The 27,507-nt window shown below is 39.9% G+C and overlaps 1 protein-coding gene across 1 annotated transcript in view; it reads right to left on the bottom strand.

Moving 5' to 3' along the window:
* SWAP70 (switching B cell complex subunit SWAP70) overlaps positions 1–27,507 on the bottom strand; it is an 81,310-nt gene that overhangs the window by 29,412 nt on the left and 24,391 nt on the right. Inside the window, exon 3 of the mRNA XM_060104433.1 lies at positions 15,158–15,331. Coding sequence (XP_059960416.1) covers positions 15,158–15,331 — 174 coding nt within the window. The remainder of the gene's footprint in view (positions 1–15,157; positions 15,332–27,507) is intronic.

Raw genomic sequence — 27,507 nt, 5'->3', positions numbered from 1 at the left:
CCCAGCAATCCCACTCCTGGGCATACACCCAGGGAAAACCATAATTTAAAAAGACACAGGGAAGGGAGGAACCAAGATGGCGGAGTAGAAGGACGTGCTCTCACTCCCTCTTGCGAGAACACCGGAATCACAAGTAGCTGCTGGACAGTTATTGACAGGAAGAAGCTGGAACTCACCAAAAAAGATACCCCACATCCAAAGACAAAGGAGAAGCCACAATGAGATGGTAGGAGGGGCACAATCACAGTAAAATCAAATCCCATAACTGGTGGGTGGGTGAATCACAGACTGGAGAACACTTATACCACAGAAGTCCACCCACTGGAGTGAAGGTTCTGAGCCCCATGTCAGGCTTCCCAATGTGGGGGTCCGGCAACGGAAGGAGGAATTCCTAGAGAATTAGACTTTGAAGCCTAGTGGGAACTGATTGCAGGACTTCAAGAGGACTGGGGGAAACAGAGACTCCACTCTTGGAGGGCACACACAAAGTAGTGTGCACATCAGGACCCAGGGGAAGGAGGAGTGACCTCAGGGGAGACTGAACCAGACCTACCTGCTAGTGGTGGAGGGTCTCCTGCAGAGGCGGGGGGTGGCTCTGTTTCACCGTGGGGAGAAGGACACTGGCAGCAGAAGTTCTGGGAAGTACTCCTTGGCATGAGCCCTCCCAGAGTCCGCCATTAGCCCCACCAAAGAGCCCAGGCAGCCTCCAGTGTTGGGTTGCCTCAGGCGAAACAACCAACAGGGATGGAAGTCAGCCCCACCCATCAACAGTCAAGTGGATTAAACTTTTACTGTGCTCTGCCCACCAGAGCAACAGTCAGCTCTACCCACTACCAGTCACTGCCAACAAGCCTCTTAGATAGCCTCATCCATCAGAGGGCAGACAGCAGAAGCAAGAAGAACTACAATCCTGCAGCCTGTGGAACAAAAACCACACTCACAGAAAGATAGACAAGATGAAAAGGGAGAGGGCTATATACCAGATGAAGGAACAAGATAAAACCCCAGAGAAAAAACTAACTGAAGGCAACCTTCCAGAAAAAGAATTCTGAATAATGATAGTGAAGATGATGCAGGACCTCAGAAAAAGAATGGAGGCAATGATCAAGAAGATGCAAGAAATGTTTAACAAAGACCTAGAAGAATTAAAGAACAAACAAACAGAGATGAACAATACAGTAACTGAAATGAAAACTACACTAGAAGGAATCAATAGCAGAATAACTGAGGCAGAAGAACGGATAAGTGACCTGGAAGACAGAATGGTGGAATTCACTGCTGTGGAACAGACTAAAGAAAAAAGAATGAAAACAAATGAAGACAGCCTAAGTCTCTGGGAAAACATTAAACGCAACAACATTCGCATTACAGGGGTTCCAGAAGGAAAAGAGAGAGAGAGAGGGCCTGAGAAAATATTTGAAGAGATTATAGTCGAAAACTTCCCTAACATGGGAAAGGAAAGAGCCACCCAAGTCCAGGAAGCACAGAGAGTCCCAGGCAGGATAAACCCAAGGAGAAACACATCGAGACACATAGTAATCAAATTAGCAAAAATTAAAGACAAAGAAAAATTATTGAAAGCAGCAAGGGAAAAACGACAAATAACATACAAGGGAACTCCCATAAGGGTAACAGCTGATTTCTCAGCAGAAACTCTACAAGCCAGAAGGGAGTGGTGTGATATACTTAAAATGATGAAAGGGAAGAACCTACAATCAAGATTACTCTACCCGGCAAGGATCTCATTCAGATTTGATGGAGAAATCAAAAGTTTTACAGACAAGCAAATGCACCACCAAACCAGCTCTACAACAAATGCTAAAGGAACTTCTCTAAGTGGGAAACACAAGAGAAGAAAACGACCTACAAAAACAAACCCAAAACAATTAAGAAAATGGTCATAGGAATATACATATCGATAATTACCTTAAACGTGAATGGATTAAATGCTCCAACAGAAAGACACAGGCTTGCTGAATGGATACAAAAACAATACCCATGTATATGCTGTCTACAAGAGACCCACTTCAGACCTAGGGACACATACAGACTGAAAGTGAGGGGATGGAAAAAGATATTCCATGCAAATGGAAATGAAAAGAAAGCTGGAGTAGTTATACTCATATCAGATAAAATAGATTTTAAAATAAAGATGTTACAAGAGACAAGAAAGGACACTACATAATGATCAAGGGATCAATCCAAGAAGAAGATATAACAATTATAAATATATATGCACCCAACATAGGAGCACCTCAATACATAAGGCGACTGCTAACAGCTCTAAAAGAGGAAATCGACAGTAACACAATAACAGTGGGGGACTTTAACACCTCACTTACACCAATGGACAGATCATCCAAAATGAAAATAAATAAGGAAACAGAAGTTTTAAATGACACAGTAGACCAGATAGATTTAATTGATATTTATAGGACATTCCATCCAAAAACAGCAGATTACACTTTCTTCTCAAGTGCACACGGAACATTCTCCAGGATAGATCACATCATGGGTCACAAAACAAGCCTCAGTAAATTTATGAAAACTGAATCATATCAATCATCTTTTCTGACCACAATGTTATGAGATTAGAAATCAATTATAGGGAAAAAAAAGTAAAAAACACAAACACATGCAGGCTAGCAATACATTACTAAATAACCAAAAGATAACTGAAGAAATCAAAGAGGAAATCAAAAAATACCTAGAGACAAATGATAATGAAAACATGATGATCCAAAACCTATGGGATGCAGCAAAAGCAGTTTTAAGAGGAAAGTTTATAGCTATACAAGCCTACCTCAAGAAACAAGAAAAATCTCAAGTAAACAACCTAACCTTACACCTAAAGGAACTAGAGAAAGAAGAACAAACAAAACCCAAAGTTAGCAGAAGGAAAGAAACCATAAAGATCAGATCAGAAATAAATGAAATAGAAACAAAGAAAACAATAGCAAAGATCAATAAAAGTAAAAGCTGGCTCTTCGAGAAGATAAACAAAATTGATAAACCATTAGCCAGACTCATCAAGAAAAAGAGGGAGAGGACTCAAATCAATAAAATTAGAAATGAAAAAGGAGAAGTTACAACAGACACCGCAGAATTACAAAGCATCCTAAGAGACTACTACAAGCAACTCTATGCCAATAAAATGGACAACCTGGAAGAAATGGACAAATTCTTAGAAAGGTACAACCTTCCAAGACTGAACCAGGAAGAAACAGAAAATACGAACAGACCAATCACAAGTAATAAAATTGAAACTATGATTAAAAATCTTCCAACAGGGATTCCCTGGTGGCACAGTGGTTGAGAGTCCGCCTGCCGACGCAGGGGACACGGGTTCGTGCCACGGTCCGGGAAGGTCCCACATGCCACGGAGCAGCTGGGCCCGTGAGCCATGGCTGCTGATCCTGTGCATCTGGAGCCTGTGCTCCGCAAGGGGAGAGGCCACAACAGTGAGAGGCCCGCGTACCACAGAAAAAAAAAAAAAAAAAAATTCTTTCGACAAACAAAAGTCCAGGACCAGATGACTTCACAGGTGAATTCTATCAAACATTCAGAGAAGAGTTAACACCCATCCTTCTCAAACTCTTCCAAAAATTTGCAGAGGAAGGAACACTCCCAAACTCATTCTATGAGGCCACCATCACCCTAATACCAAAACCAGACAGAGATACCACAAAAAAAGAAAATTACAGACCAATATCACTGATGAATATCGATGCAAAAATCCTCAACAAAATACTAGCAAACAGAATCCAACAGCACATTAAAAGGATCATATACCACGATCAAGTGGGATTTATCCCAGGGATACAAGGATTCTTCAATATACGCAAATCAATCAATGAGATACACCATATTAACAAACTGAAGAATAAAAACCATATGATCATCTCAATAGATGCAGAAAAAGCTTTTGACAAAATTCAACACCCATTTATGATAAAAACTCTACAGAAAGTGGGCATAGAGGAAACTTACCTCAACATAATAAAGGCCATATATGACAAACCCACAGCAAACATCATTCTCAATGGTGAAAAACTGAAAGCATTTCCTCTAAGATCAGGAACAAGACAAGGATATCCACTCTCACCACTATTATTCAACATAGTTTTGGAAGTCCTAGCCTCGGCAATCAGAGAAGAAAAAGAAATAAAAGGAATACAAATTGGAAAAGAAGAAGTAAAACTCTCACTGTTTGCAGATGACATGATACTATACATAGAGAATCCTAAAGATGCCACCAGAAAACTTCTAGAGCTAATCAATGAATTTGGTAAAGTTGCAGGATACAAGATTAATGCACAGAAATCTCTTGCATTCCTATATGCTAATGATGAAAAATCTGAAAGAGAAATTATGGAAACATTCCCATTTACCATTGCAACAAAAAGAATAAAATATGTACGAATAAACCTACCTAGGGAGACAAAAGACCTGTACTCAGAAAACTATAAGACACTGATGAAAAAAATTAAAGATGATACCAACAGATGGAGAGATATATCATGTTCTTGGATTGGAAGAATCAATATTGTGAAAATGACTATACTACCCAAAGCAATCTACAGATTCAATACAATCCCTATCAAATTACCAATGGCATTTTTCATGGAACTAGAAAATTCATTTTAAAATTTGTATGGAGACATAAAAGACCCCGAATAGCCAAAGCAGTCTTGAGGGGAAAAAAAGGAGCTGGAGGAATCAGACTCCCTGACTTCAGACTATACTACAAAGCTATAGTAATCAAGACAATATGGTACTGGCACAAAAACAGAAACATAGATCAATGGAAAAAGATAGAAAGCCCAGAGATAAACCCACGCACCTATGGTCAACTGATCTGTGACAAAGGAGGCAAGTATATACAATGGAGAAAAGACAGTCTCTTCAATAAGTGGTGCTGGGAAAATTGGACAGCTACATGTAAAAGAATGAAATTAGAACACTCCCTAACACCATACACAAAAATAAACTCAAGACGGATTCTAGACCCAAACGTAAGACCGGACACTATAAAACTCTTAGAGGAAAACATAGGAAGGACATTCTTTGACATAAATCACAGCAAGATCTTTTTTGATCTACCTCCTAGATTAATGGAAATAAAACCAAAAATAAACAAATGGGACCTAATGAAACTTAAAAGCTTTTGCACAGCAAAGGAAACTATAAACAAGACGAAAAGACAACCCTCAGAATGGGAGAAAATAGTTGCAAACGAATCAACAGACAAAGGATTATTCTCCAAAATATATAAACAGCTCATGCAGCTCAATATTAAAGAAACAAACAACCCAATCCAAAAATGGGCAGAAAAGCTGCTCAACATCGCTAATTATTAGCGAAATGCAAATCAAAACTACAATGAGGTATCACCTTACACCAGTTAGAATGGGCATCATCAGAAAATCTACAAACAACAAATGCTGGAGAGGGTGTGGAGAAAAGGGAACCCTCTTGAACTGTTGTTGGGAATGTAAATGGATACAGCCACTATGGAAAACAGTACGGAGGTTCCTTAAAAAACTAAAAATAGAATTACCATATGATCCAGCAATCCCACTACTGGGTATATACCCAGAGAAAACCGTAATTCTAAAAGACACATGCACCCCAATGTTCATTGCAGCACTATTTACAATAGCCAGGTCATCGAAGCAACCTAAATGCCCATCAACAGACGAATGGATAAAGAAGATGTGGCACATATATACAATGGAATATTACTCAGCCATAAAAAGGAACGAAATTGAGTCATTTGTTGAGACGTGGACAGGTCTAGAGACTGTCATACAGAGTGAAGTAAGTCAGAAAGAGAAAAACAAATATCGTATATTAACGCATGTATGTGAAACCTAGAAAAATGCTACAGATGAGCCAGTTTGCAGGGCAGAAGTTGAGACACAGATGTAGAGAACAGACGTATGGACACCAAGGGGGGAAAACTGCAGTGGGGTGGGGATGGTGGTGTGCTGAATTGGGTGATTGGGATTGACATATATACACTGATGTGTATAAAATTGATGACTAATAAGAACTTGCAGTATAAAAAAACAAACAAAACAACCAATACAAAACTTTTTTTGGGTTATTTGTATGGAAGTATGTTAATATAAATGTTTCAGACATTACATGAAATTTCTAAAAATCTTATATGTTCTGGTATAATGTTATAAGTCATAATTCTAGTTATTACTTTAAAATGTATATCTCAGAAATAACTAAATTTCCTTGTCAATTGCATTATTATGAACTTTCATCAAATCTTTAACCGTGGTCATTTTTAAATCTTTTGTCATTTACAGACAGTTCTGGGTGTACTCTGATGCTTTTGCAAATTTGTTCCTATAAAAGGGTTTCACCTTCAAGGAATTCATTTAAAAGACTCTGAGAAGTACAGGTTTCTGGTAACTGACTATACTGCTGAACTGAATTAATAAGCATTTTCAGAACTCTAATGGAAAACTGATGAATTCATAAAAGTGCTAACAAAAGATCAAGATGAAAAAAAATTAATTACATGGGACTGAGTGAACTGATGAGGATGATTATAATTTTTGTGACTTTCTGTTTCAATAAACAAACAAACAAACAAAAAAGACACATGCACCCCAATGTTCATTGCAGCACTATTTACAATAGCCAGGTCATGCAAGCATCCTAAATGCCCATTCACAGACAAATGGGTAAAGAAGATGTGGTACATATATACAATGGAATATTACTCAGCCATAAAAAGGAACGAAATTGGGTCACTTGTAGAGACGTGGACGGACCTAGAGACTGTCCTACAGAGAGAAGTAAGTCAGAAAGAGAAAAACAAATATCGTATATTAACGCATATATGTGGAATCTGGAAAAATGGTACAGATGAACCAGTTTGCAAGGCAGAAACAGAAACACAGATGTAGAGAACAAACACATGGACACCAAGGGGGGAAAGTGGGGGGGTGGGGGGGGGTTAACTGGGAGATTGGGATTGACATGTATACACTAATATGTATAAAATAGATAACTAATAAGAACCTGTTGTATAAAAAATAAATTAAATTTTTAAAAAACAGAAAAAATAAAATAAAATTACATTTAAGAAAGCATTTATGAAATAATATTAAGTGAGGAAGAATGCAAAATTAAATTTACCCATGATCTCCACTGCACAAAGGTTATATAAATATTTTGAAAAATACTAGAGCAAAATATTAGAGCCTAATTTGTTACAGATAGGATTGTGAATTAATTTTTTCTTTCTCTTCTTTGCACTTCCAACAATTTGATTATAATGTCGTTTGTGAAATAACATACTTTAACAGAAAAAGAATGCCAACAATAGGAAAAACATGTTTGCAAAGAAATATACATTCGCAAAATATCACAAGGTCAAAAAATATCAAGAGTTCTATTGTAATTTGATGAGATATTATAAGCTCCTCTTGTAGGCAGATTATCTAATACCCTAAATCTAGCATACAGTAGGTATTCAACAAATGTTTACTTGCTGGAGAAAAACACACTTAGGTCTTTCCTTTCTCTTGCTGAAGATGTATCATCTGCTCTTTAGCTTATCAGATATGATTTTCTTGGTTTTAAACAGAAGTAATAGGGATAGGCAGTGGAAAAGAGAAAAAGAAAATCATTAAGCAGAAAAGAAAGGGAAAAGGGAAGGAGAGAACAGGACAGAAAAGAGAAGAAGGAAAAAAGCTTAAAGGCAATAAGACACAAGAGAGAAAAAGTCAATTATATAAATAATTGACCAAAGTAAAATAACTTAGAGGTGTTATCATGCACAGAAATTCAATCTCCCTAAGGCAGCAAAACGAGGGCCCATGCTGCCTGATCACAACTTGGGATAAAGGTTGTACAGGCACTACTAGAAGTTTTAGTAGTGAGGCCATGGGTGTCGCCACATGCATGGACAGGATAACAAAAAGTGGGCACGACAAGTCAAGAAACAGCTTTAGCTTTTCCTCACCTACCACTGTGAATGAACCCGTGCCCCTCACGCTCTGAGCTTCAATTCCTCATGTATATTGGAATGTCTTTAACATTGTTTCCTGTTAGCAGCAAACTCAGCTCTAGAAGCAGCTTCCCAGATTCATCCTGAACCTTTCTGAAGGTGTCCTCCCCCAACCCTCCAGAGTTTGTCATCAGCACCCAGCATCTGCTCTGCATTCCCAGTGACTGTTCCAGGCAACTAATCTAGATTCATTTCCTATTGGCTTTCAATACAGTCATATACTTATCATAACCAAATATCTTAAGGACCTCTTCGTTCATTATATTGGGCCAAGGAGAGACAAACATTCCCATTCTCAGTAACTATTCAATGATACTAAATAATAAATCACGTACTGCCGTGTTAGTCTGAGTGGACTGCACCAATTCTAAGAGCTCATTCAGTTTCAGGAAGCAGCTTACTTCCTCCTCCCAAGGCAAGTTGCACCAAAAATAACAAAGAATAAACTTTCAAGCTGCATGTGATTTCTGAGGCCTCTGGCTCCAAAGTTTGTTAGAAGTTGTTTCCCTGTAATCATTGAAGAGGGCCTTTATTAACTTAATAACAATTCAGATTTTATTTCTTAATAAAGGATCTCTTAAAACTATTTCAGGTTTAATATTTACTTGCAAGAAGGCAATTCTTCCAAATAAGTGACAAACATCCTGTTTTGTTCTTGGCTCTGTGGGAAATGAATACTAATGTAAAAACTATACTTTACAGACACACATTTCCAGGAATATCATTTGACAAAAATTATAGAACCATTTCAAATGAGGACATGCAATTTCTTGACTTTTGGTACTAAGTCACTTTCACTTAATTTATTCAATATTCTTGATATTGATTGATATTCTGGGTGATGGGAAACTGAGTCAAAAGCAAACTTACCCCACTTATGTTATTCATGTAACTACCACTGTTACTTATATCTCATATAGTATTAATCGAAGCTGGAGAATTAAATCTTAACTTAAAAATATTTTGGACTTAAAATGCAAACCATCATTATGGTAAATGACTTATTGGAGACATAAAAATTACTTTAAATTTATAAAGCCTAAAAACTGTTTGTAATAATACAAATCAAACTCATTCATGACAAATTAAGACATTATACTTCAAATTTTATTCTTAAATGTACATTTTCATACTTAATTTTATTAAAATCTGTAAACCTAAAACTCATTCAAAATATAGTTTTTTTTAACGCTATTAAAGTACTTAGGAAGGAAACAAAATCTAACAGAGAATGGGCACCTTAAGAAATGACTCTATTGTTTCTCATAAACTGTGAAACCTTGAATTTGCAGCGCTTGGCAAAGGCCAGGAGATGTGCTAGGAGTTCAATAAATACAGGGCCATATTTTAAACCTTAGGAGGCCAGTTCAGCAGCCAGACAAAGCAGTTCCACTTAAATCTGTATTAATGATCCCTTCTTTCCCCCCACAAGTACTCCTGACCACAGAGGAATAATCTGTAAAACTAACTCTATTTCTACTTCTAATTAGAAGAATGCTGAGGGAGCTAAGGACACCAAAACAACAGAGTTAAGTCCAAACAATGACATGACAAGGTATACTACTTGACTAACCTGACAAGTCAAAAAGAGGCCATTCCCTTCTCAAATAAGATTAACTTGTTTAAGAGAGGACGAAGACATTCCTGTCAGCCTGCAAAGAGGAAGGCAAGCAAGCAGTGAAGTCTTGGCTGGGCTCTGGGTGCATAAAAATAAAGTAATGGCCCACATCAAGTCTTATGTAGGCCCCAGTTTTTCGGGCCACCTAGAGCAGAAATCTTTTTTTTTTTTTAATAAATTTATTTATTTATTTATTTTGGGCTGCATTGGGTTTTCGTTGCTGCGTGCGGGCTTTCTTTAGTTGCGGCAAGCAGGGGCTACTCTTCGTTGCGGTGCACGGGCTTCTCATTGCAGTGGCTTCTCTTGTGGTGCACGGGCTCTAGGCGCGCGGGCTTCAGTAGTTGTGGCATGTGGGCTCTAGAGCGCAGGCTCAGTAGTCGTGGCGCACGGGCTTGGTTGCTCCGCGGCATGTGGGATCTTCCCGCACCAGGGCTCGAACCCGTGCCCCCTGCCTTGGTAGGCGGATTCTTAACCACTGCGCCACCAGGGAAGTCCCGAGCATAAATCTTTTGAGTGTCATAGGCAGAGCAGTCAGGAAGCTGATGCTGACTGGCTCCCTCCACAGCCTGTGACTCAGTGATAATCTAAAGCTAATGACAAGTCCTCCACATCAAGTAAGAACTGCTTTGAGGAATATGGTAAGTCTCCTTACAAACTAATTTCTAATTCTGAAATCAGGACAAAGCCACTTTCAAGTCCACTGTGAATATTTTAGGGATCGAAAGATCACGGGTAAGAGACCCACCCCATCTCCAGTTCTAAAGAAAACGCAAATAAATTTACAACACTAAGTATAACTACAAAATGTCTTAAAAGACAATACTGGAGATTTATTAGCACAATTGTTCCAAGCAGCAGCTAGGTTTTTTTTTTTTTTTTGAAAGATTTCCTTATAGTCACTGTTGTAATATAGTTTTTTTTTAACATCTTTATTGGAATATAATTGCTTTACAATGTTGTGTTAGTTTCTGCTGTATAACAAAGGGAATCAGCTATATGTATACATATAATCCCATATTCCCTCCCTCTTGCGTCTCCCTCCCACTCTCCCTAAGCAGCAGCTAAGTTTTAAAAATACCATTAGAATATCTTTTTCTACATCTATCAACATTCTAGTCCCTTCTATATGTTTCTGTATTAAGAAAATTTTTCTGGACAAAAATTCCATAGCATGTTTTATTTTATTTTATTTTATTTATTTATTTTTTTGGCGGTATGCGGGCCTCTCACTGTTGTGGCCTCTCCCATTGCGGAGCACAGGCTCCGGACACGCAGGCTCAGCGGCCATGGCTCACGGGCCCAGCCACTCTGCGGCATGTGGGATCTTCCCGGACCAGGGCACGAACCCGTGTCCCCTGCGTCGGCAGGCGGACTCTCAACCACTGCACCACCAGGGGAGCCCAGCATGTTTTATTTTTTATTTCCCCTTTCACATATGTGCACAATTACATTATTATTATTATTAAGCACTAAGAAATTGTCCCCACCGCTACAGTGAAACTGCCTTCTCCTTGCTTACCAATGACCACCTAATTGTTAAATCCAAGGGCAACTTCTCACTCATTATCCTCTAATTTTTCTATAGAATCTAATGCTAGGAGCTACTTTTCTGCTTCTTAGAACTTTTTCTTTCTTTGGCACCCATGACTCAACACTCTTCCAGTTCTCCACCAACCTCACAGACTATCCAATTCTGCTTCCTTTACCAAATCTTTACCTCCTCCTGCTACAGAAATGGGCCCAAGGTTCTGTCTTCAGCCCTCTCTTCTCCCACTATTGTCTCTTCCTCCCTGATCTAACCTACTCCCATGGCTTCCCTGTCTCTGTCTCCAGCCCTGGCCTCTCACAGCTCTAAACGTACTCTTTCAGTTCAAACAGGACAGCTCCACAAGGATGATCCACTCAAAATGCCAAATGTACCAAACCCATCATCATACATCATATCCCCAATTTGTTCATCACCCTGTCATTCATTCATTCATACACACACACACACACACACACACAATTTAGTGAGCATTTATCATGGAGCCAGACATTAAGTTAAATGCTTCATATACATCAACTATCAGTCCTCACAAGAGTCCAGTGAAGGAAGTAGTGATCCCCATTTTCCAGATGGGGAAGCCCAAACAGGGAGATTAAGTAATCTGTTCACAGTCACAGAACTAAAAAGTGGTCAGGGCTTCCCTGGTGGTGCAGTGGTTGAGAGTCCGCCTGCCGATGCAGGGGACACAGGTTCGTGCCCCGGTCCAGGAAGATCCCACATGCCGCGGAGCGGCTGGGCCCGTGAGCCATGGCCGCTGAGCCTGCGCGTCCGGAGCCTGTGCTCCGCAATGGGAGAGGCCACGACAGTGAGAGGCCTGCGTAGTGCAAAAAAAAAAGTGGTCAAGTATGGATTTAAACCAGGCAGTCTGATTTGAAAGACCGTGCTTTAAACAAGTATACTATATTACCTCCTAGTCGCCCAGACCTGAAACTAGTCTCTATCTCTGTACAGCCATCACGTTCTAGTTAGAAAGGGCATGTGTCATTCTTTTTGACTGCCCAGCACCTAACCCCCTTCTTATGTCTGGGAAATTCCCAATATGGAAGCTAAAAACACAACTGGACACTTTCCAGGCCTCCTTTGCAGCTAGCTCATGGCATGTGACCTAGGTCATAACAATTAGATGCATCACGCCCTGCCTGTGATTGAGAAATAGGCACAGAAAACTCTCATGGTAGCAAGAACAGTTACTTGCAGGAAGATTTGAGTTCCTGGACAGCACCCAGTGTGCAGGGCCAGAGGTGTTCCATGGTACAAGTACAACACGCATTTTCCCTGTGGTTCCTCACTGCATAGCCTCCACACCTGGTTTTTCAGCCATCATAGCCATTCTGTAAGCTACCCAACATCCTTTTTAAAATTCCCTTTTTGGCTTAAATCAGTCAATCCAGCTGTTTCAAAGACTGGCAATTCAGTCAAGCTGGATACCTCACTCATCTCCGACACGCCCTTCTCCTTTCCTGCCTCATATAACCTTGCCCACTGTTCCCTCCAACCGGAAGTCTTCTCCTCCTCTGCCTTCTCCATTAGTCAAAATTCTTCCGTCTTTTAAGGCCCAGCATAAATGCTACCTTCCCACTAAATATAATAGGTAACACTTAATGAGCACTTTCTAAGGGCCAAGCAGCCTTCTCATTTGATATTCACAAGAGCAGTTAGGAGACAGATACTAGCATTAGCCTTATTTTACAGTTGAGGAAACTGCAGCAAAAACTAATGAAGTAAATTGCCCAAGGTCACACAGCTAGTGAGCAGTATTGAAGCCAGAATTCAAATCCAAGAAATCTGACTCCAGACTCCTGCTCTTAACCAAGGAACACCAAATTACAGCCCATGAGTCAAATCTACCCCAGCTGCCAAATCTGGCTCTCAGCCTGTTTTTATACACACTTGCTCCAAGAATGGTTTTTACATTTTTCAGCAGTTGGAGGGGGTAAAATCAAAAGAATAATAATATTTCATGGTCCATTAAAATTATATGAAACTCAAATTTCAACATCCATAAGTAAAAGTTTTATTAAAGCACAGGAACATATTGTCTTGTGGCTGCTTTCACGCTATTAACAGCAGAGTTGAGTAGCTATAACAGAGACAATATGGCCCAGGAAGCCCACAAAACCTCAAATATTTTCTGTCTGGCCCTTTACTGAAAAAGTTTAAGACCCTGCTTTTAACCACTACATTATACTGCCTCTCTTAAAAAGCCTTCCCTGATCCCCGACCTCCCTCAAGCTGGAATAAATCTTTCCCTTCTCTGTATTTGCATGGCATTTGCATCTCTCTTATAACAGGTAGTTTATTTTGCTTTGAATTACACTTGATTTTTTTCTCTTCCTTGAGCAGATTGCATATTCCTTGAAGGCAGGAAGTCATCTTTTTCACTTTGTATTCCTCTTATTGCCTCATTTACTGTTGCCAGTCGATAAATCCTTGCTGACTTGAAATAAAATATGGCAGTGTGAACTTTTAAACAGATTTTCCTAACACGAACATGAATCATACAAATAAATCACAGACTAGACTCATGCTGGCAGGATGGGTAATAATGGGCACCCTCAATCACTACTGGTAGGTATATAAATGGTACAGCCTTTCTGAAGGGCAATTCTGCTTCGTTCGTCTCATACCCTGAAAGTGTGCATTTCTTAGGACTTAGAATTCCACTGCTGGAAATTTATCCTACAGAAATAAGCAGACTAGCGTGCAAAAATGTATGCAATAACATTAGTCATAGGAGCTAACATTTACTGAGTACATATCACGTGCCATGCACTGAGCTAAGTCATTTATTTTTTCCCCCTAGTCGCGATTTAATTTTTTTTTTTAATTTTAGATTTTTTATTGAGGCAACATTGGTTCATAACATTATATAAGTTTCATGTATACAACACTGTATTTCTAATTCTACATGCACTATAGTGTGCTCACCACCAAAAACTTAGTTTCCAAAAAGTTGACCCTCTTTATCCCTTTCACCCTTCCCACCCCTACTTCCCCTCTGGTAGCCATTGTTCTGTTCCCTGTATCTACATGTTTTTGTTTGGTTTGGTTTGTTCAATTATTTTGCTTGTTTGTTTATATTCCATATATGCATAAAATCATACAGTATTCCTCCTTCTCTGACTTATTTCACTTACTGAACTAAGTCCTTCAAATACAGAGCCTCACAACCCTTAGAATAAACATTTTTATGAGCCCCATTTTATAGATGAGGAAATTAAAACTCAAGAGGTTAAATCATTTGTCCAAGGTTAGGGGATTACAAATGACTTTTTTTAAGGGGAGGACTCAGTTGATTAATCTGAATATTATTAGTCTTTTCTAAATTTACTACTGTAATAAGCATGTATTACATGGATCATTTTTTAGGGCAGTAAGAGAGCACAGAATCCTTACTCCTGTATTCCCCCTGTCCCCCCCCATCCCCCCGCCCCTTGGAAGCTCAGGGAAAATAACCCAGAACAAAACAAGCAAATGTCCTTTTTCATTTACTTTAGAAAGTATGGTCTTAAAAAAGTCTCCATCCTTGACTTTGAAACAAGAATAGTTATTTCCTCACATAAATCAGCCTTGGGAACAACATTCTGGATCCTATGTGTTTCCCATATAGCATCACTCAGCCATTTCTTATGGTTTTGCCAATATGTAAGTAGACAGAAAATTATGTTGTGACTTGTACTGAATAAAGACTCTCTGAACATGAGGATGGATTTGTCTATAATTATAGCAGTTTAGAGAGGAAGAGTCCCACCCTGTGTGCAAATCTCCATGGTTACTGCATGACCCTAAATCACTAAGTTTTGGACTTTTTTGGATCCAAGCTTTTTTGCCTCTGATCCAAAAACACTAGTACAGGATCTCCTTCCATATCTACACTGAAATAACACAAATACTTCCAAGTTAGATCTATTAAATGCTAAGATGGCCCTGTAAAACTTCCCAGAGCCACACTTACCTCTTCTGGCACAATAATTAGTGGGTACTTGTCCTCAGATAAAAAGTTGAAAATAACCCATACTTTAAATGCTTCATCTTCTGTAATGAGCAGGAGACTCTTTGCGAGGTTTTTTTTGACACAGAGGGTCCAACACATCCTATTGAATTCAATCTTGTCAAAGTTGTCTTGGACCTAAAAAGGAACGAGGAAAAATTCCAATGAACCAGTCCAAAATAAGCAGCATGTAAACCAAGTAAAACAGAAAGACAAAGCCTACTACAGGCTTCTATTTTAATCAATCCAATTAACCAATAACCATTTCCTAAGTAGATGCTTAGGTACCACACTTTCAAAGACTCGATTAAGAATGTTATATTGAGGGACTTCCCTGGTGGTCCAGTGGGTAACACTCTGTGCTCCCAATGCAGGGGGCCCAGGTTCGATCGCTGGTCAGGGAACTAGATCCCACACGCAGGCCGCAACTAAACATGCCACAACGAAGATCCCACGAGCCACAACTAAGACCCGGCACAGCCAAAATAAATAAATATTAAGGAAAAAAAAAAGAATGTTATATTGAGCCTGACACTGAAGCAACATCTGCCCATATCACTCAGTTGGCACATAAAATACTGGCTTGTCAAATAGTTTTTTTTTTCATGTATAAACATTATCTTCTAAACAGATTACCAATCCTGATACAGAGAAGTTGAGAATGTCAATTACTCAGTATGAGCTACATGCAGATATCTCATCTTTACTTATATGGTCAAAGAAGATACTTTCTCTTGGGAAAAATTGTTGAACTGAAATTCTAAAAAGACAGCTCTGCCACTCAGTCATTCAGTTATGCATTCAACATTCCCCCAGCGTCTACTATGAGACAAATACTATGCTACAAATTAAGGATATAAAGGTGAAGAAGAACTTGGCCGCTGCTCTTAGAATAGTCACAGTTTCTTAGGAAAAACAGACATGCAAATAGACAAATTTTAACATAACACAGTATATAATTCCATAGTTTTTCGCTCATTCAACAGATAAAATTTAGATAGTAATTATTATCTGCCAGGGACAATGCAAAGATACTGAATATACTACTAGCCCATGTCTCCAAGGGATGTCAAGGCAATTACAATATAGTGTGATAAGTATTCTATAGAGGTAAGCAGAGGATTCTGTGGGAACACTGAGGAGCTAACCCAATCTTAAGAACTGGGGGAAGATTTGCAGAAAAAGTGACATAACAGAGCTGAGTCCTAAAGGACCACCAAGAGTCAAAACAATTTGAGAATGAGGTAAAGAGTGTTCCAGGTAGAACAGAATGTGAGAAAGCCCAGAGGCAGAAACAACCATGGTTAGTTTGGAAGAACTGCAGGAAGGTTAATGTGAATGGGGCACTTGGTACTAGAGGGCGGTATGAGTCAAGGCTCTTTATAAGTGCAAATAAGAGAAATGATCTTGAGTTTCTTTAAACAGATAAGGAATTTATTGGAAAAGCAATGGGTAACCTCAAAGATCCAACACAAGGGCTGAAAAATCCAGACTCTGAAACTAAGCCGTTACCAATCTAGGCTAGGCAGTCATAACTACAATTGAAACTACTCATGGTACCAGCGGGTGGAGACACGACTGCCAATATAACATGAGGCCATACTGTTGCCACTGACCCAGTCCTTGATCCTCCGTGTCCCTCAATGCAGATTCAAAGTCCCACCAGGTCACATTCCTATGCCCTAGCTGCCAGGGAGCAGGGAAAATGAGGATCCAAACTTTTCAATATCTGAGATGTGAGATAGGTCCTGTCCTCCACCAAGACACTGTGGAATTTCCCAGACATAAGAAAAGAGTTGATACTGGTCAGATGAAAAAATGACAAATGACCACTGCATGGGGCACAATGAAAGACAAGGCTAGAGAGGTAGGTGAAGACCAGATCATGAAGAGCCTTGTAATTCACAGTAAGGAGTTAGGATTTATCTGTACTGAAAGAGAGGGAGGGGGCAACATATACAACCTGCATTTTAAAAGCCATATTGGGGACAATATGGAAAACGTACGGGAGGAGGCAGAGCAGGTGACAGGACAACATGAGCAAAGCATTTCTTTTTAGAGAAAGATGAATGAAGTGTTGTGTGTCATGTAAGGAAGAAGTCACTAGTTGGCTGCAGCAAGAAGTTTCTCTCATTCTCTGGCTAGAATCTGTCATTAGTAAACCAGTCCCCCACGAGTAAGAAGATATATCCTTTGTGCTCTGCCCTGAGCACCCTGTCTCAGTCTGACACCATTTCCCATGCCCCCATGGTACACAAATGACCCCATGAAGGGAATAATAACTGCTGCTTCTCTTTTTTCTTCTCTTCTGATTTCTTTATTTTTCTTTAAGACCATTTATTGAGGACTTAGCATATGCTTGGCATTGTATATGCAGTTTGTTATTTAAACTTTGTATTGGCCCCATAAGGTTAAACACTCTCCCAATTTTACAGATCAGGAAACAGAGGTTTAGAAAAGTTGAGTACCGGGCTTCCCTGGTGGCGCAGTGGTTGAGAGCCCCCCTGCCGATGCAGGGAACACGGGTTCGTGCCCCGGTCCGGGAAGATCCCACATGCCGCAGAGCGGCTGTGCCCGTGAGCCATGGCCGCTGAGCCTGCGTGTCCGGAGCCTGTGCTCCGCAATGGGAGAGGCCACAACAGTGAGAAGCCCGCGTACTGCAAAAAAATAATAGTAATAAAATAAAATAAAATAATAAAAAAAAAGAGAAGTTGAGTACCAAGTTTACATGGCTAGTAAATATCAAAACCAGGGTTTAAAATCAAAGCTCAAATTCTGTCTCTTCTCTGTGCCAAACTGCTTGTAGAATTCAGTAGATGGAGGACATCTATCTATGTGATGGAAGACATCTCTACAGGACTAGTTTGAAAGGCCACTACTATCAACTCTATCTACCCACACCCCTAGAAAGCACTAAGTGGAAGATATGCCACCAGGGAAAATGACATGTGCATGAAAGCATACAGTCTTACCCTGAGGAACAAGAAGTGATTCTATGTGTATCATGAGGTGAATTATTGAGTTCCTGAGGGGGAGTGGCTAGATTTATGGCTAGAAAAGCAAACACAGACAAAAATCACAAAGAGCTTTATAGTTTTAAGAAATAGCCTGTAGGAAACTCCCAAGTTTAGAGCAAAGAACGAGCAGGTCATCTGCAGCCCACATTAGTACTTTGCAGAAAAGACAGTATTTGAGGCAGACCTTGAAGTATATCAAAGAGTACAAGGAAAAGTACTCCAAAGGATAGGAAAGGAAATGCCATGAGCAAAGGCATGGCAGGAGCAGCACACCAACCATGTTTGGGGATGGCCACAGCATGAAGAGGACACAAGGGAGAAAGAAAGACAGGTGTTCAATTATGTGAATCTTCAACCTGCAGTTCTGGGAAGACATTTAGATGGAGGGGTCCAAAGACAATCGAGGAAGGAACTGTAACCTAACAGAAGAGGCAGATTTGTGAATCAACTGCATGTCGACAATGACTGAAGCCACAATGGTCAGTGAGATCACTGAGAGAAAACATAAAGTGAGAAAATAGATGGAATCAAAAACAGAACCTCAAGGGACTCACACATTTACAAGCAAGAGGAGGAAGAGGAATTATGATGACTAGAACAGTCAAAATGGTAGGAGAACCACAAAGACATGAAAACTGAGTGAGGAAACAGTAAGAGGAAGGTTTGATCAACCCAGGAGTCTCCCTTTATCCACAAGGGATAAATTCCAAGACCCCAGTAGATGCCTGAAACCACAGGTAGTACTGAACCCTATATACACGTGTTTTTTCCTATACATATAAATCTATGATAAAGTTTAATTTATAAATTAGGTACAATAAGAGATTGACAATAATTAATAATAAAATAGAACAATTACAAACAATATGTTGTAATAAAAGTTATGTGAATGTGGTCTCTCTCCCTCTCAAAGTATCTTACTGTACAAAAAAAAATTTTTTTTAATAAATTTATTTATTTAATTTTGGCTGTGTTGGTTCTTCATTGCTGCGTGCAGGCTTTCTCTAGTTGCAGCAAGCGGGGGCTACTCTTCATTGTGGTGCTCGGGCTTCTCATTGTGGTGGCTTCTCTTGTTGTGGAGCATGGACTCTAGGTGTGTGGGCTTCAGTAGTTGTGGCACGTGGGCTCAGTAGTTGTGGCACAAGGGCTTAGTTGCTCCGCGGCATGTGGGAGCTTCGCGGACCAGGGATCGAACCCATGTCCCCTGCACTGGCAGGCGGATTCTTAACCACTGTACCAACAGGGAAGTCTCTTACTGTACAAATTTAATGCCTTTTCCATCTTTAAGCACTTATCATGTACTTGGCCATAACTTTTGCAGTTTGAGGTGCAACAAGAAAACTAGCAGAATTTCTTTTTCCTTCTTCACAACTTCATGGATAGAAGATTCGTTCTTACCAGAGATATCAGCAAACTCGGCATTACAGGGTTTTTTTTCCTTATTAAGTATAGAAGTTTCACCTTTTCACTTAAAGGAAGCACTTTAAAGCCTCTCTTTGGCTATCTGAATTGCCAGCATCACCACTCTTGTGCTTTGGGGCCATTTTTAAGTAAAATAAGAGTTACTTGGGAATTCCCTGGCAGTCCAGTGGTTAGGACTTGGCACTTTCACTGCTGTGGCCCTGATTCAATCCCTGGTTGGGGAGCTAAAATCCTGCAAGGCTCGTGGCGCAACCGAAAAATAAGAGTTACTTGAACACAAGGACTGCAATACCCCAACAGTTGATCTTATAACTCAGATAGCTATTAAGTGACTAATGGGTGGGATACACTGGACAAAGAGACAATTCATGTCCTGGTGTCCTAGGCAGGACAGGGCAGAGAGGCACAAAGTTTCATCACACTACTCAGGACAGTGCACAATTTAAAATTTATGAATTCTTTATTTCTGGAATTTTCTATTTAATATTTGCAGACCACGGTTGACCACAGGTAACTGAAACCATGGAAGGAGAAACTATGGATAAGAAGGGGCTACTGCAGTGCCAAATGCTACAGAGAAATTAAGGAGGAGTCGTTTAAGAAAAGACTACTGGTTTTGCAATTCAGTGGTCACTAGTTAGTTACCTTCAAGATAGCCGAGAAGTCTGGATATAAGTCAGACTGCAATGGGATCAGAAACCAAGCAAATTCTCCATAAATTAGTTTTCCCAGGAAATAAATAGTGGCTTTTTGGTGCAAGTTCTCTGTGTCTTATTTAATTTTAATAAATTGTCTGTTTGGCTTATTACTTCTCTATATTCTAATCTACTATTCTTTAGTTTAATCATGATGAAAGGTAGAAGTATATCAAACGATGGCATTTACATCTTTAAAAAAAGAAAATATCAGATCATATATGAAAAGTCCACAACTAACATCACACTCAATGATGAGAAACTAAAAGCTTTTCTCTTCTCTTAGAGAAGAGATGAGGAACAAGACAAGGATGCCCACTCTGACCACTTCTACTCAACACAGTTCAGAAAGACTCAGCCAGAGAGATTAGGCAAGAAAAAGAAATAAAAGGCATCCAAATTGGAAAGAAAGAAGCAAAATTATCTCTGTTTGCAGATAAAATGCTTTTTCTTACGTAGAAAACTCTCAAGATTCCACCCAACAATTGGTTTATTAAAACTAATAAACCAATTCAGCAAACTTCCAGGATACAAAATCAACCCTCAAAAATCAGTTATGGGGCTTCCCTGGTGGCACAGTGGTTGAGAGTCCGCCTGCCGATGCAGGGGATACGGGTTCGTGCCCCGGTCTGGGAGGATCCCACATGCTGCGGAGCGGCTGGGCCCGTGAGCCATGGCCGCTGAGCCTGCGCGTCCGGAGCCTGCGCGTCCGGAGCCTGTGCTCCTCAACGGGAGAGGCCACAACAGTGAGAGGCCCGCGTATCGCAAAAAAAAAAAAAAATGTCCAACCTAGGAAAACAGAAAGCAGAGACTGCTAGACTCTAGAAAAGGGACAATATATTGAACAAAAATTTTTCTCTTTGTGTGTTTTTCTTTTGTGTGTGTGTGTGTATGTTTCCCAAAAAAACAAACAAACAAAAAGGATTATGTTAGAAAGCAGCAAATTCCCCAGTTAGGACTTGGCTTATTGCCAATGGATTACTGGTTTTTAATCATCAGATAGCCCAGACCAACCTTTAATGTGTAGAATCAGGGAAAATAACTGACCATGATTTGGACCAAAAAGCCTATTAGGCTATTAAATCTCATGAAAGGCTTAGTTTGCCTCATAAACATGCTGAGGCAGAACTAGTTTTTTATGTAGTCTACTAGGGCTCAATAGTAAAAAGTTAACAATATAACACTTTCTTCAATTACTCACTATCAGATAAGCCAGGCACAGTGGGTTTTTTGCCCAAAAAAGGGGGGTGGGGCTTCCCTGGTGGCGCAGTGGTTGAGAGTCCGCCTGCTGATGCAGGGGAAACGGGTTCGTGCCCCGGTCTGGGAAGATCCCACATGCCGCGGAGCGGCTGGGCCCGTGAGCCATGGCCGCTGGGCCTGTGCGTCCGGAGCCTGTGCTCCGCAACAGGGGAGAGGCCACAACAGTGAGAGGCCCACATACCGCAAAAAAAAAAAAAGGGGGGGGGTGGGGGGAAGCTCACAAAAAATTCTTCCTAGATGTTCACAGAATCCTATTCTTTTATTTATTTATGTATGTATGTATGGCTGCGTCGGGTCTTCGTTGCTGTGAGCAGGCTTTCTCTAGTTGTGGCGAGCGGGGGCTACTGTTTGTTGTGGTGTGCAGGCTTCTCATTGTGGTGGCTTCTCTTGCTGCGGAGCATGGGCTCTAAGCGCACAGGCTCAGTAGTTGTGGCTCGCGGGCTCTAGAGCACAGGCTCAGTAGTTGTGGCACACGGGCTTAGCTGCTCCGCGGCATGGGGGATCTTCCCGGACCAGGGCTCAAACCCGTGTCCCCTGCATTGGCAGGTGGATTCTTAACCACTGCGCCACCCGGGAAGTCCCCAGAATCCTATTCTTTACTAAAGAAGAAATCTAACAAATAAACAAAGAAAAAGTTAACAATCAGCGGAGGCAAAATATTTGCTACAAGAACACACATGTTAATCATCTGAAGCCTCAGGAAAGCTGAAAATAAATTCTATCAATGTGAAGAACAACAGGAATTATTCTCTCTGAAGAAGGAAATATAGAAAACAAATAGAAAAATTACTTTTTTGCAAAGCAAGTTTCATTATAATCTATCTCTTGGTCTCAACCCCTTCTGAATAATTCTCTTAGGCAATGGCAGAAAACCTCTCAAATAACCTGGGGGAAAAATGACCAAAATGAACACTGAGGAACACCAGATACTAATTAAGAAGAAAAAATCACCTTAAAACACTTGAGAAAGAACCTAAGAGAACTAGAAGGAGGCTGAGCTAGTCTGAGATGATCAGAATGGCTTTTAAACCATTCTACCCCTGCCCTTACATATCCAGTAACTGGAAAACATTAATTCTGGAAGGGAGTAATTAATCCCTCAAGAGTACATAGAGTTAAAAGAACACTGGTCTAGAAGTGAAATGGCTTAGGTTCAAAATCTATCTACCCCTTTTTAGCTAGGCAACCTTATGCACTCTATTTCCTCCCGAGTTAAGTGGGGATAAGAATTCCAGTTACGCATCATCACAGGATTACCATGAGGATCAAATGAGACTTTACACACACACACACACACACACACACACACACACACACACACACACATATATAGGAAAGCACATCTTGCAAATGTTTAATCATTTCATATGTTCATTGCATAACTGATGACAATCTCTAAGTTTTTATGTTAACATTCTTCAGTCACTATTGGCATTTTTTTCAACCAAGTTTCAAAACAAGGCACTAATCTTTGCTCAATTTAAACCCACACCACAAAAACCTTGCCTGCTTTATTTGGATTGAAGGCCAGGCAAAATTCCACTCCAGGTGGCTAAGCAATAATAAACAAGGGCTCACTGTTTCATCACATCCTCACTTGCTCTGTGAATAAAGTTTTTCTCCAAATTTTGTGGCTAATTTTGGACTTTTTAAATACTGCTGTATTTTCTCCCCCAGTTACAAAACTTTTAAATACCTAAATATTAAAACAAAGAACATTTTAAAACTTTAAAATTCAAGATGTTTAAAGAGAGTTACATCAAGGAGAACAAAATATGGTATCAGGGTACAGCACTTCAAGATATTCAACCATGTTTCTCTATCTACTAGTCCAGCCCACACAAATTCTAGCACTGAAAAACAAAGCAACTTCCAGATTTCTGATAATCCCCCAGTATGTTTCATTTATATATATTTTTTTTAAATATATATAAATTTATTTATTTTATTTTATTTATTTTTTGCTGCATTGGGTTTTCGTTGCTGTGCGCGGGCTTTCTCTAGTTGTGGTGAGCGGGGGCCACTCTTCATTGCGGTGCGCAGGCTTCTCATGGTGGTGGCTTCTCTTGCTGAGGAGCATGGGATCTAGGTGCACGGGCTTCAGTAGTCGTGGCTCCTGGGCTCTAGAGCGCAGGCTCAGTAGTTGTGGCGCACGGGCTTAGTTGCTCCACGGCATGTGGGATCTTCCCGGACCAGGGCTCAAACCCGTGTCCCCTGCATTGGCAGGCAGATTCTTAACCACTGTGCCAGCAGGGAAGTCCCTGTTCTATATATTTTAATAACAGACATAATTCTGCTTATTGTCTTTAGTTTTTAAGATTAAACACATGCACAGAGCAGGTCATCAAACATTTGCTGAATATAAGACATATTTACTATGTGAATTTGGTTTTGATTTTGTTTAAATAAATTGAAATTTTTGAAAAGTAAAAATATGATGAGGTTATAGTATCTGTTTTAAATGCATTTTTGTATTTTAAAAGTAGGGAAGACAATAAGTTTTTATTTTTATTTATTTAAAGTCCATGATGCCAGAGTGCTAACACATACTTTAGGGGAAAAAATTAGGGAACTAGCCATTGTTTGTCCTAGACGCACAGAGAAAGGGAGTCCTTTGGGTTTGATGGTCCATTGCAGACTGACTGTCTTGTTTCTAGTTCATAGGGCCTAAACTTGATTAAAATAGATATTGGGAGAATAAAAGAGGGATGTACCTAATTTTAACCCCTTCTGTGGGATCTGGGCATGCACCATATCCTAACCACTTGTCTTAGGCTTTGTTAATGGAGTGTAAATATTCTCACCACTATGGTTGTATTCAAACCCTCTTGTCTTTTATTTAAATTAGTGCACAAATATCAAATGGTAAACTCAAGGATTCTGAAGCTGTTGTAACTAATCATGGTTAAGAGAATTTCTTTAAGATACAGAAAAACAAATACTATATGTTCTCAGTTATATGTAGAATATTTAAAACAATGAACTCAAAGAAATAAGAGAGTAGAATGGTGGTTGTCAGGAGCTGGGGGGTAGGGGAAATGGCAAGATGCTGGTCAAAGGGTACAAACCTCCAGCTTTAAGATGAATAAGATCTGGGATCTAGTGCACAGCATTGTGACAATAATTAACAATATAGGACTATATACTTGAATGTTGTTAAGAGAGTAGACCTTAAAAGCTATAACCACAGGGGGAAAAAAAAAGGTAACTATGGGAGGCAATGATAACACAACTAACCTTACCGTGGTAATCATTTTGCAATATATATATGTATCAAATCATCATGTTGGGGGACTTCCCTATTGGTGCAGTGGTTAAGACTCCGCCTGCCAATGCAGGGGACACGGGTTCGAGCCCTGGTCCAGGAAGATCCCACATGCCATGGAGCAACTAAGCCCATGCACCAAAACTACCGAGCCTGCGCTCTAGAGCCTGAGAGCCACAACTACTGAAGCCTGCACACTTAGAACCCGTGCTCCCCAACAAGAGAAGCCACCACCAAGAGAAGCCCATGCACCACAACGAAGACCCAACACAGACAAAAATAAATAACATTTTTTAAAAAGTTAGATTATAAAAAATCACCACGTTGTACACCTTCAATTTACATACATTAGGCGTCAATAATATCTCAATAAAGCTGGGGGAATCTTTTCTAAATAAAAAGAATTTCTTCACCAAAAAAGACATATTTACTTATAATACAACTATAAACACAAATGAGCTACCTGATTAATAAACAGAAAGGCAGCCCAAAAAAGCTTTAGAAAATAGTACAGCATCATACTGTGAAGTTTTTTGTTTGTTTGTTTGTTTGTTTTTTTGCGGTATGCGGGCCTCTCACTGTTGTGGCCTCCCCCGTCGCGGAGCACAGGCTCCGGACGCGCAGGCTCCGGACGCGCAGGGTCAGCGGCCATGGCTCACGGGCCCAGCCGCTCCGCGGCATATGGGATCCTCCCAGACCGGGGCACGAACCCGTATCCCCTGCATCGGCAGGCGGACTCTCAACCACTTGCGCCACCAGGGAGGCCCCTACTGTGAAGTTTTGAAACCTCACACATCAGTTTCTGTATAATCTGTTTGAATCTTTTTTATCATGATATAATTCACATTCCATAAAATTCACCCTTAAAATGTACATTTTAGTAGTTTTTAGTATATTCACAAGGTTTTGCAACCATCATCACTATGTAACTCTAGAACATTTTCATCACCCCAAAAAGAAATCCCAAACCCGTCAGTAGTCACTCACCATTCCCACTTCCCCTCAGCCTCTGGCAACCACTAATCTATTCTATATCTCTACGTGTTTGCCTATTTTGGATATTTCACATAAATTGGATCACACAGTATGTGGCTTTTGTGAGTCTGATCAAGTCTTTCATTTCATTACGGTGTGGTTTCTCCCTCTGCAGTTGTTTCTAATTAAAGCATGACCAAGTATATGTATAGAACATACACACACAAATGAAGAGCAAAAAATTGTATTGTGAGGCTGATATGGAATAATAGATATAGGTACAAAGAATACTACCTAGATGAATACACTGTAATTTGGACAATCTTTGCTGCAAAATTTCTGAAAAATATAATGTGATTTTTAAAAAGAATTTTGACCAACATTTTGGCATTCTCCATACCAGTAACTTAAATTATTATTATAAATTTTAATTACTGTACTTTGCTTTTATAAAAAAGACACTTGGGGCCTCCCTGGTGGCGCAGTGGTTGGGAGTCCGCCTGCCGATGCAGGGGACACGGGTTCGTGCCCCGATCCCGGAGGATCCCACGTGCCGCGGAGCGGCTGGGCCCGCGAGCCATGGCCGCGGGGCCTGTGTGTCCGGAGCCTGTGCTCCGCGACGGGAGAGGCCACAGCAGTGAGAGGCCCGCGTACAGCAAAAAAATAAATAAATAAATAAATAAAAAAGACACTTAACTATAAAAAGAATTTATACATATAAATAGCTATAAAAATCCCAAAAAAGTCAACAGAAAAAAATATGTCAATAGTTATGGTATTTAGGTGATTGGAAAACAGGCTTTTTAATGTGTTCTATTTTTAATTTAAAAGTATTATCACTGTCACTTTTTGAAAGACATTTTTGACATATATCAAAAAATTTCAAGCTTAGTGTTATAAATAAGCAAAAGCAGTAATTCCCAACCCTTCATGTGCATATATGATTACTTTCACACCTAAACTAAATGTACATGATATGGAAAGATGATACTAATATATTGTTCAGTTAAAAAAGTAAGTTGAACTATATGTAGCATAATCCTATTGGTATAGAAACAAAACACTATGTATTGCGTAACTGTGTATTTGCCTGTCTATAAAAAGGTCAGCAAAGATATTCATCAAACAGTTGAAAGTGGTTACTCCTGTAGAGTCAGACTAAAAAGGGTAAAGAGGTTTTACTTTTTATTTCATATATTTGTATTAATTGACTATTTAATAACAAAGCTACCTTTTGTAATTTTTAATCACCAATGTTTTTAATTAAATGTGCCATCAATTTAGATTATCTTCTTTAAAAAAAATAAAAGAACATTAAAGTCAAAACTTTAATGTGTCAATTTTTAATTATCCAAACCAAGGGAGAAACCCAGCAGAAAATACAAATATGGCTTCCAAACACATAATCTTTTTTTTTTTTTTTTTTTTTTTTTTGAGGTATGCGGGCCTCTCGTTGCGGCCTCTCCCGTTGCGGAGCACAGGTTCCGGACGTGCAGGCTCAGCGGCCATGGCTCACGGGCCTAGCCGCTCCACGGCATGTGGGATCTTCCCGGACCGGGGCACGAACCTGTGTCCCCTACATCGGCAGGCGGACTCTCAACCACTGCACCACCAGGGAAGCCCACATAATCATTTTTTATAGCATCTTTACTCATAACATATCCCAGAGGAAACATCCAA

This window comes from Mesoplodon densirostris, chromosome 7, assembly GCF_025265405.1.
Source record: "Mesoplodon densirostris isolate mMesDen1 chromosome 7, mMesDen1 primary haplotype, whole genome shotgun sequence".
Taxonomy (NCBI): domain Eukaryota; kingdom Metazoa; phylum Chordata; class Mammalia; order Artiodactyla; family Ziphiidae; genus Mesoplodon; species Mesoplodon densirostris.
The sequence above is the reverse complement of the archived record's forward strand: the minus strand, read 5'-3'. Positions and strand labels throughout refer to the sequence as shown.